At 39.1% G+C, this 12,049-nt stretch overlaps 1 protein-coding gene across 1 annotated transcript in view; it reads right to left on the minus strand.

Moving 5' to 3' along the window:
* Nucleotides 1-3,609, minus strand: part of TMA16 (translation machinery associated 16 homolog (S. cerevisiae)) — a 24,834-nt gene extending 21,225 nt beyond the window's left edge. The window contains exons 1-2 of the mRNA XM_009325288.1: nt 3,509-3,609; nt 424-587 (exon numbers count right to left, since the gene is read on the minus strand). Coding sequence (XP_009323563.1) covers nt 424-587; nt 3,509-3,609 — 265 coding nt within the window. The remainder of the gene's footprint in view (nt 1-423; nt 588-3,508) is intronic.
* Nucleotides 3,610-12,049: the final 8,440 nt, after the last annotated feature.

The raw sequence follows: 12,049 nt of genomic DNA on the forward strand, positions 1-12,049 counted from the left end.
ACGTGGCCTTTTTTTCCCCCGAAAACAAACAGAGCGAGAGCCCAAAGGTGCGGGTTGGCCCGGACTGCAGGGCTGCTCCGGTGCCGCCTTGAAGCAGGCTTGTGCTAAGAGGTCAGGACCCAGACCATGGGCCTATGGAAGATCATTTGTGACTGTTAAGCTCCGAGCATCGCAGACTCAGTAGAGACACCATCTTTAGGCCTTATTACGTCTTGCTTTTCAGGCGCCGATAACCTTTTTCTCTCAAGTGTTTTAATTCATTTCTATACTATTAAATGAGAAGTGCTGGAGATCAGTCCTCCTTTGGTTTGGACGGTGTGACTTCTCACCAAGCTTTAGAAAAGACTTTGTGCCCCAAAACTTCCCTGTTCTTGCCAACTTCATCGCGTGGGCTGACAGACTGTCCCTCCCTGCAAACCTTACCTCTCTGGGATACTGTAGAAGTACAAGATGAAGATTTTACGGAGGGTAGGACTGCGCAGCCAGGGGCGGGCGTCCTCCCCGGCTGCCCCCCATGAGGAGGTCCTGACGGCCGAGAGCGGGCTGCGTTTGTGCCAGCCCCGCTTCTGCAGGCACCCTCCTTACACCTGCAAAAGGACAATAAAAATTGTTTTCCAAACTGAAGGTTTATATTAAGACGGGATGTTTTCTTTTACTGTGCTGACCTACCAAACCTCTACCTACGGTATGAAAGATCTGCTTCTAAATAATTAAAAATTCACTGGCACCTGCCTGTGCCATTATTTTTGCATAGCAATGCTTAATACTGAGATATTAAGTAGTAATTTCATACTACTTCTTTATTTTACATTCCCTGTGAAGATCTGTGAATGCAGAAGTGCAGAATAAAAGTCCTTTTTTACAATATAGTAATGCCTCAAGATGATGATATTTCTTACTGATATATAACTTTCCATCCACATAATGCATAATTTCTCCAACATCTCAGTGGCACTTGTCAAAGACTCTCAGTGGGCTAAGGTCACTGCTATTATGTTAAAACGTCTTCACTTTTTTAATTGATCAGTGAATTGTTCAGCTTAATGATGTTTTACTTTGATCTCTGATAGTATGACAGGTGAGGGAATGTAGTTTACAGCTCTGAGTATTGCCAGGCAATGTGCCGCCGTTGGAGACCTGCTATTCTTCAAGCTACCAGAAGCAGTCAAACATGTTTGTAATATGAAAATGTGTAACAGCTCCAGTAATAGAAACCTAAAAACTCTAAACGGTGAGGTGTCAGCCAAAGCTTTCATATTACATATTTGCTTAACGGCTAAAAACTGCAGTCATGGTCTCATAGCATGCTGTGCTACTAATATTGTAAAGCCTGTTCCTGCACTAGAGTGTTTTTTTGGATGTCCTTCTCCATACACCTTTTCCAGGATGTCACTTCTCTTATGCTTAAACACTTCCTAATGTTCATCACAAATGTATCTGTCACCGATTTGTGCCCACACGCATTGTGTGTTCTTGTGCCAGCATCATCCTTTTAGCTTAAATAGTACTTCTTTCATCCCTGTCTGTGAAAGAGAGTGGAAAAGACAGTCATTTTCTTTTAAAAACTAAGACTCCCAAGTTCTTCCAGCTTCTCAACGGTCTTGGCAGAAAAAATAGTGGAATAGTAACTCACTGATAGACAAGGTGTCTCACAGGAGCAGACATGCTTTTTAGTGGAATGTGTTCTGCTTTCAGGAGACAGGGTCTGTCCTGGTTTCGGCAGGGATAGAGTTGATTTCCTTCCTGGTGGCTGGTACAGTGCTGTGGTTTGGATTTAGGATGAGAACAATGTTGATAACACACCGATGTTTTAGTTGTTGCTAGGTAATGCTTACACTAGTCAAGGACTTTTCAGCTTCCCATGCTCTACCAACTGAGAAGGCTGCAGCTGCACAAGAAGCTGGGAGGGGGCACAGCCAGGACAGCTGACCCAAACTGGCCAAAGGGATATTCCATACCATGGGACGTCATGCTCAGTATATAAAGCTGGGGGAAGAAGAAGGAAGGGGGGGACGTTTGGAGTGATGGCGTTTGTCTTCCCAAGTAACCGTTATGCGTGATGGAGCCCTGCTTTCCTGGAGATGGCTGAACCCCTGCCTGCCGATGGGAAGTAGTGAATGAATTCCTTGTTTTGCTTTGCTTGCGTGCACGGCTTTTGCTTTACCGATTAAACTGTTTTTATCTCAACCCACGAGTTTTTCTCACTTGTGCTTTTCCAATTCTCTCCCCCATCCCACTGGGGGGGGGGAGTGAGCGAGCAGCTGCGTGGTGCTTAGTTGCCAACTGAGGTTAAACCATGACAGGGTCCCATACAGATGTGGCTCTACTAACATCTTCCCACTAGGAGTTCTTCTTACTATATATGATCAGTTCTCCTTCACTTGTCTAAAATTGGGAAGGCAGTACTTTGCTATCTTTTACTAATGCTACATGAAAATTTGATTCGTTCAAGTCGGGGACCAAATATTTAAAGACATATATTCATTGTAAAGATTGTCCCCGAACAGTATTTCCCCAAGTTTTTTACTAAAAAAAAAGGCAAGCATGATTAGCTCAAGCAAAGTCTTCATTCGGCTTGTATTGGAACACTACTTATTTGTGCACTTGCAATAAAACTGTTTCATAGATTTACAGAATTGCTACAGAGGGCAGTGATGGTGGCAATTTTTTTTTAATCTAATGATCTAGGATGTAGCAGTCATAACAGGAAACAGAACACTGAATTTTAAATCCTCCATCCAAGTAAATAGATTTAGAGGTATGCTGTCAAATAGCACGGGAATCATAGTAGCAAACTAGAGAATAGCTCTGTTTTAATGCTGTTCAAATCTACATGGGACCAGCAACTTATATTTAACTGGAGGATGCAGAAGGAAGTATCTTTTGAAAGGGAATTAATGGTGAAATCAAATATAAGTCAGACAATATGATAAAATGACAGTGAAAACATTTTGACTATGGGATCCCACTCACGAATGCAAACCAAAGTTGAAAAAAGTGATTTTTAGAGCCTTTATTCACTTGGATGAACAAAAATGTGGCTTTTTTTTGTCTGCTAAGAAAAAACAGTGATGAAGAAACAGCATTGACTTAAGCCTTTGCTTTTAGACGAACAGTTTCCAAACTTCCATCACGACCATGTTGTGACTGCAGTCCTTGCCTTCCTTAAGGCTCCCAAATGCAAACACAAGTACGAGCACCTGCTTTTCTGTTGGCCTGGTGGCTCCGCTCGCAGCCATTACAGCCTCACGCAGATTAAGGTCCTTAGCTTGGAGACTTTAGAGCATGCATGTCTGGAAATGTCAATAGCTATGCTATTCCTGGCAGAATACCACAGAAAACCTACTGTGGTCTCCATCTAGTTTTCGTTTCACGGAGATATGCTGGGTGGGAAGCAGGAGAAGGTGTGTAACTGGCTTTACTTCCGAGCCGGAGGATGTGGTTGGGACACAAGTTGGAGCTGAAAGGTACCCACAGTGCAGGACTACCAAGACTCATTCTACCTAACCTTAAATTTTTAATTAGGACATTAAGAAAGTAACGTAGGCTCTGTAGATACTTATGCTTAATGGGCAGCTCCAAGGGACTATTCAGCCGGTCTTTGGCCATTGACGATAATGAGACCCTGGGGTGATGATGCATCTAATTTGATGACCTGGTTACAAGCCAAAAGCTATTCCATGTAAATGCGCACCGATTTCTAGTCCAATCTTGTTCTTTAAATAGTTTGTAATCTGGAAAAAAAAAATTGTTGCTCTTTAATACTTCACTCTCCCCATCTACAAAAGATCTTCTGTAAAACGTCTTGACAGCTGTGCAGAATAATTGCTGTGTAAGTTCTCCTAAGTCATATATTTATCCTGGGGCGGGGGAGGGAAACACAAGAATCCAAATTTGGCATGTTGATATCTGGATCTTAATTTGTATTTTTTGCATTAATTTTACCAATACTATTGCAAATGCATAAATTAAAATAAAGGGATACCTGGCTGTGATAGTCTTTCCTACAGTGTTCTGTATCAATGAGGCAAAATAAAATGGGTTTACTAAGTATAAATTAAATATTCTTACATCCAAAACCAGATTTGATATTAAATTCTAGTTACTATGGAATATTGTGTTAAAAAATATAAAGCAGTAACTACAATATGGTGCTTAGGAGACAGTAGCCATACAATTCTGAGAAGGAGACCCCATTATAATGACAATACCATGTATATGATTTTCAGAAATTCTGACATGTAAGAATTAGACCAATTGACATGTAAGAGTTAGACCAATTTCCGAATATTCTTGAAAATCTCATTTACAGTGTTATAACTGCATTAATTAGAATGGATGTTAAAATTGTGGTTAGCTTAGTTTTAATAAAATGCAAATTTCCTGAGTTCAAGGGATTCAACTAAAGGTTAAAGCAATTAACAGCTGGGTTTAGAAGCGAGAAAAAAAGTAATGAGCAGGAGAAACTCCATCAGTGAGGGAACAGCGAGCAGTCAGACATAGCTTTGACAGGATCTGCCTTAGTCTGAAATGCATCTGTAGTAGAGCTTCAGCAGAAAGACACGAGGAGTTTCTTGACTATATTCCATGTTATCAATAAGGCCAAGCAATACAACAGAAATAGAAAACTGCAAAGTTATGCTTACAGTTATTTTGTGGGGGTTTTTTTAAGCTAATCTGTCTTACATTTGTGGTTTTTGTTATGTGCTATTATCTCAATGAATGAAAGGTATAGCCACATGATGGTAGACATAACAGAAAATACACCACTAGCTTTAACTTGTGTGGCGTCTTTTTTTTGTTTCACTTAATGTAAATTTATTGTAAAGTTCCTGCGGAATGATATGCTCTTAGAAATGCCAGTTTCTTTCTACATATGCAGAGTTCGGATCTGTTCACAGCAGTGAGGGTATGGGTGAAACTGGTATGGTATTGTTCCTGGGATTGTTTAAATATAAATAAATCAGGTAAGAATGATGAAGTTATCTTTAAATCAATAAATCAGGTAACACTGAGCTCAGCGTTGTCACAGTTAGTTCACTGACTGAGCTTCAGCAAATCTGAGGATGCGTTCACGGGGTCAAAGACATACCCTACTATTTGCTGTATCCTGATTTCATAAATACAATGCCATTTGCTTTTCATTTAGCCAGGTTTGTGCTTTGAAATTAAATTCTTGTCAATTCCATGCCATTTTTTAAGTCTACAGTTTACAGATGGTGAACATGTTTATCTGTGTAGCTGAGGCAGTATTTCTAGAAATTTTACTTTAATGACTCAACAGAGCTTTAAATGAAGGCAAGAGGGCCTTGTTTTGAAACTTGTGTTTTTCATGTGGATTATAGCAGATTTTCCAGCATGTGTCTGAAATTTTCTTTAAATTGCTCATATTCGGCAAATTTGGTTTTACTTCTGCCATTGATTCTGGTTTGTTTTGCAGTGATATCTTAATTTCTCTGCTAATAAACTAAGAAAAGGTAAGAGAGGAGTACCTATTTGTATAATTTACTCTTTCCTTCCTGGTTTACAACTCTTTCTAAACTATACCGCACAAGAAACTACTGACAACATCTAATATGCTCCTTCGATTATGTTTCATGCTACCTATTTCTGCATTTCCTGATTTTTCTAAATGCTGTTACTTTTGGGGTTTTGTTTTCAATCTCTCCTTTCTAATTACACTCAAGCTTTTCCCAATGGATTCCTGTCACTAATCGGAGCAGCAGAAGACCACTTACTCCTTTTGACAGAGCCTCCTAGGCTAATGCAATTACCTGGCATAGTCAACCATTTTATCAATCCCTTTAACCTTTTAAAATTAGTGCTCTTGCCGCTTTATTTGTTTAGATTTTTAAGAGGCTCTCTGGTGCACTATATGCTTACAGATATTTTAAAATTCTAAATAAGATTTAGCATATTAAAAAATACTAAAAATTATGTAGCAAAAATCATCATCTATGCAAATAAGCTACAGTGTCTTGTAGAATCACCCTCTTCTATCCCATGTTTCCTCTTCTCCTTTCCCATACCCTATACTCCCACGACAGTCCAAAAAATTCATGCATGGTAAAATAGAAATGTTTCAAATAAACCAATTCTTCTATGTATTTTGAAAGTCCCTGGTAACACATGTAGCATACGCTGAAAGTTCCCAGTTTCAAGATATTGGACATAGAATTTTAAGTTTAAAACTTTCCTAGAAGAAAGAACCTGAAATGACACAACAAAGTAGTAGTATAATATGCCACCACTGTATAGCATTCAACCTGAAAAGGTTGAAATCTCAGTGTTTCGTGTACCATTAAAGTCTGAGTGACAGTGGATATTTTCTTAGTCCTATCTGTTGTCTGGTTTGAGTGGTCTCTTTCCTTCTTGTCCTTTTCAATCTCCTTCACTTCAGGCCCTGTAGCTGCAGCGTTGAGGCTATTATATGGACATATTGTATAATATTTCAGATGAGGTGAGTCTGGAAATTCAATTTTGTCTGAGATTCCTGGAAACAAGTGTCATCCACCAGGTCTCAGGGGGTTTTCACCAGCTGCTCTAGCACACTTATTGGGGTGTCAGGTGACTGTGAGGCTACAAATCATTTCTGATTTTGTTGTTCATACTGATTTTCTTCCTCTTTTTTTTAAACTTGGAATAGAATTTCTCATTACTGCAGTCAAAGGACGTCACAGTATTATGCACAGCTAAAATATACATATATACAACCCTCAGATATTTTCAGTTTAAAATCATGTAATCCCCATAACTTCTGCAGCATTATACCATGTTACAGTAAGTGAGCACCTCTCCTACAATGTTTATTTTTCATTAGATAATCCACATAGTTTTGAGTTTCAAACTGGGTCTGCAAGAGTGATCTGGGGATAGCCTAGATAAACATGTTCAGGCTCATTGCTATATACCTATATCACAAACTGCATCCTTTTAAATTTTGTTTGACTGATTTAGCTGATTGCCTAGCTTTCCTCATTAGACATAACTTCTCCTTGTAAACCTCCTAACAATTCTTCTGGTTATCTCTGTAGTTCCTTTAAAGTTTTCTATTTTTTCCATGGTTTCATTAGTGTCTGTTTAAAGGAATTAACCATGTAAAAGAAGAGGAAGATAATTATAAGCTTGGATTGTTTTCAGCTTTTGGAGTGTGTAATTTCTAGAGACTGGATCATTTCATCCTCTGCAAAGTGTAAAAAAATAGTCTCTAAAATCACTCAGACTGAGAAGTACCACGACCCATATCCAACAGTGTGTTTATTCCTTAAAAAAATATCTTACCCTACTTAATGGTAATACTTGTTTTGACAGAGGATCTTCTAGAAAAAGTAATTAAAATGTGACATGGTTCATCAAACATAATTTTGTTGGGCTCATTTTTGAGCATATGTTCAGCATCAGGAACATGCAATGTGCATAACACTGTATAGAAGAAAGTATAGATGGGGTTTCCAATGGATAGGATGTCATTTGCTTAACTACACAAGATAAATTTAGAAATTGAGGTATTAGAGGAGGCAAGTTATGTTTCATTTAAGATTATGGTAACTGGATTGGTCATCATGAAACATTTTCTAATTTTACCCTGGATAAATAGATATATAGATATATCAGCCTGTGAATTAAATGCACTTCTCCACCTATTGTAAGAAATACTGGGAGCACAGACTTAACAGTTACTGTGATGTAAGTCATTACTGAATGCAATTAGTGTAAGAGCGACCATTGTGTAACATAGTGACTGCTGTGTAATGCACTTCTGTTGTATGAAACTATAACTGCCTAAAGGCAAAGATCTTCAGTGAGCTCTGTGTAGGTTAATGGCATTGAATGAAGGTGATGACATCCTGGAAAACTCTGCCTCCATGTTCAGAGCTGTTCCAACGTAGCTCTGCGGTGGTGTAACTGCACCCATCAACCAAAGGCAATTTTCCTGCTGGCTATGACCTGACGCTTACAGCAAATTTGATGACATTCTCTGTGCTGTGGCTACTGTACTCTTTGTATATTAGGAATGGCTTTGGAGAAGAAAACTCACTGGAGTTAAACTTGTGTAGCTACTGGCATTTAAAACAGGATAAAAAGAAAATATATTTAGAGTATAAACATTGTCACAGTATTACAAGACAGCTGTACTAACTGATACGCCTGATAGGCTATGGCTCTGATCCATGGTGGTGTTATTTGTCATTAGTTCCCTTCCCTGTGAAATTCTGAATTTCAAACCAAAACAAAAACTTTCTGGAATAAGAAGTAGAAAAAATACTTCTTTCCCAAATAAAAGAAATTTTTTGTAAAAATTATTTTGAAATTATTTTAACTACTTTCTGTAGAAGATATTTACATTAAATAACATTAAATTCCAGAAAATCAGGCTCTGGTGCTTATCACTCAACTCAGGACTCTTGAGTCCCCTTGCTCAGTGCTGCAGAGATAGTTAGAGACTTGGAAGCTATTTTGTAGGGACTCTGGAAAAAACATGTCCCCTGCCCCAGACTCTCTGTTACAGCGTCCATGAGCAATCTTGCCTCCAGCATTCATTTCCTGCCATGCTAAGGAAAAGGTTGCCTATTGTATGTTTTTTGGCTAAATGGCCCTCTAGGTTACAATCTCGGGCAAAAACCTTCAGTATCAGTATTGAATTCTGCATTATCCTGGTTGTAATCTGCCGGACTAAGCCAGGAACCTGGAAGTTCTTGGTTTGACATTGGTGACAAAAAGGCAAAACAGAAAGTCTCTGTTTCTAAAATCTCTCCAGCCAGACCCTCAGCTTTTAGAAACTGGCATTGCTGTGAAGCTGGAATATGATTTAACATTACTTTTCTTTCTTTAGGGACAACAGTCACTGAAGCCAGTATTTCAAGTAACAGCTCCTGAGGATTCAGGTCTTTATTACTTATCTTGTAATATGGCATGCATAGGAAACATAATTCTACTGCTTTGGTTAAAGCAAAATGAAAAGCCCCATTATTTTTAAAATTAAGTACCGCTACATGAAAAACCTGTACAGAAATAACCAAATAATGTCTGCATTTTCTAGTAGTTCAAAATGGCTTAGGATCTAAACAAACTAAAAGACAGCTACTAGCGACAGTATTTCCTGAGGGAATATAATTACAGTTTCATGTTGCTAATTCCTCTACCTTGTCTTTTGTTCTTGGATGGCCGGAGAGGGAAAGATAATTAAAATCAAGGAGAAGAAACAACTAAAACCACAGTGACATTAGCTTGAAATAGCACAATAGGCACTTACATGTCCAGAAATACAAAACCATTTTTGCATGTCATTGTTTCCAGCTGTAAATGTGAATTTGTAGAATTAAATGGTGTCTTTTGGGGCTGTGTCAAATGTTACTAACAATTGCTGCATAATAACAGTGAGTATATCAAGGTGTGATACAACTGGAGGTTACAAGCCATTATGTAGCACTGAATCTTGAGCCACCATTCAGCAAAACTCTTATACCTTCCCATACGGGCATCCTGCTCCCCTCCATATTTACCTCCTATCATTTAAGACCTGTTCACGCATAGTAGCTTCTCAGTGATTGGATCACAGAGAGTTGTTTAGTAAGGCTAACAAAATGCTGTTCAGCAGCAGCATTCGTGGAAATAGAGGGCTACAGAGAACTGAAAGGGTTAAGGTCATCCCATTAGGAAATCTTAACGCCCCATAAGGTGATAGCGCATAATCTGTTTTAAATATGACCATGTGTCTTCATGAAGCTGAAATGTATCCCACAAGAAAGGATCCATCGGCATCATCCTTTGTTCTCTGTAGGCCTCCTCACATCTGGAAACTATGGGACACTCTACTACATCCGGAGGTGCCAGCAGTTTACCTGAGGTTTCAAGGGTCTGCTGCTAGCAGGTGCAAACAATCCACAGAAAAGCCCTGTGGTAAGTTTGCCATGAGATTTGCAAAGACATAGACTAGTAATTCCCTGCAAATAAGGTTTGAGCCTTGCAATTGCCTTCATGCCTAGAAACTTGTAACTGATATTTGTTATTTGTTTACAGTAAACACTTATTTGAAACCACATTGTCTCTAGTTCCTTGTGTGTCAAGAGCACTAAAAACCTCAAAATTCCGAATGTATCATCTTTATTAAATAATAAACAAATTGGTAGCATATTTTTCCTGTATCAGGAAGAAATATAACCCTGACTCCCATAAATCTAGTTGAACTATTATGCGTCAAAATTACCTAAGTTAAAGCTGTAGCACAAACCTGTCTTGAAACTTTGTCAGCTTTAAAGTTCGGCACGAAGTTGTGAACAACATACCCATTTTGGAGTGTCCACCATTCAATCATTGAGTTGTATAGTCACTTAGCTCTCCTGTTGTCCTCCAGAAATCCTGAAGTACTTCATGATGTTGGGCATCATTTTCTTTGCTTTACTGAGAATTGAACAGACACAGAAGTCTTCGATGAAGTTTTCACGCAATCAGTTTATACTATATTCGGAATAAAATTCAGAGCTCCTGAGAAAGAGCTTTATTGTGAAATCTGCCTTGTGTGTCTGAATGTCTTCCAAACATGAAGCTTGTCGTGAAACATATTAATTGTACAACTCTTGGTGTTTTTTCGTGAAAAGAACCAGATCTAGTAGCTTGACAGTACAGTCAGCGTTCCATGTCTACGTAGGTACATGAAGTGCACAATCTACTCAATTCACACTAATTATTAAGTGTTCTTATTAAATAATGAATTGTGTGGGCAAGCATGGCTCTGCATAGATGAAATTGAACTTCACACTTTTTTTTCCTGATAGGTAAGGCCAGTCACCTTGTCTGACTCTTTCCTCCTTTGGCTTACTGGCAGCTACTCCTCCTAACGAGCTTCTGGAAACAATTTCATCTGTGTAAGCAGAGAAGCAAAACAGATCAATTAGTCAGACTGTAAGTTTGGTACTTTGGTACAAAAATGAGAAGAAAAAGCAGTTCATCTCCTTCTGATTTTCTTTTAAATTTATTTTTATTTAATTTCCCAGAGGAAATGGGAAGGATTTCAAGATGACGTGCCATACCGCAGTCTCAATTAGTTTGTAGTGAAACCGTGCCAGAGCAGGGAGATACAGCTTTACTGCATGGCATCACGTGGAATCTAGGAGCTAAATTGGCCTGCCATTCTTGTCTCTAATAATCTTTTAAAATAAATTTACAACACCATAGAATTTGAGTGTGTTCAAAAGGAATGTTCCTTTGCTTACTTACGCTTCAGTGTTACGTCCTTCTGCATGCATTTAGAATTCGATCTCCTTTCCAGTTACAACAAATGGCTTAATGACATGACTGCCTTAATAAGACAAACTAAGAAAAGGAATATAGATAGTGAGTAAATCTTATGTCCCTTCAGATGCTTAGCACCCCGCGTTTGTCCAGCATTGGGCAGAGATTGGGAAAACCCCAGATGGATTTTCTCTTGGCACGCTGCGCAGAGCAGATCCTGTCCACGGAGAGAAGCTCTCCCCTTTGGTCATTCGAGCTCATATATAATTTCCTTACAAGAAGACAACTCTGTTCGTAAAGGATGTTCATCCTAAAGGATGTTCACATGAGAACTTTTTGCTGCTATTTTAGATAAAGGCAAGGCCATGCAGGTGGCATAACCACCAGTATGGCGTGGGAGCTGCCTGCAGCCTCCTCTGTTGCGATGAGCTGGCTTGGTTTATTCTGTAGCCAAGTGATTTGTGCCACACCAGCCTGCGCCTACTCAGGCTGTCGGGTGGGCAGCCTTGATGTACAGTGCTCTCCTGGTCAGGATGTGTATTAACACAGAAACTTTCTTGGTACTTCAGTGGAGGTACATTTATTATGTAGTCAATCAGCTGATGTGCAGGTTTGCCATGGCTCACTGCTGGGAAGAATCACAGCGATTGTTCATTGGCGTTGGGCTGGAGATGCTTCTTAAGTGAAAAGAAAGTGCAGAGAAGAGGTATCTGAATTTATTTTACTGCTACCAGGAAATTCTGGGCAATAGTGGAGAACTACTAATTAACCACAGATTTTGTACGACGAGTTTTATTTGTCAGGCATTCCACTCGAT

The sequence above is a fragment of the Pygoscelis adeliae genome, unplaced genomic scaffold (assembly GCF_000699105.1).
Source record: "Pygoscelis adeliae isolate BGI_AS28 unplaced genomic scaffold, ASM69910v1 Scaffold170, whole genome shotgun sequence".
Lineage (NCBI taxonomy): Eukaryota > Metazoa > Chordata > Aves > Sphenisciformes > Spheniscidae > Pygoscelis > Pygoscelis adeliae.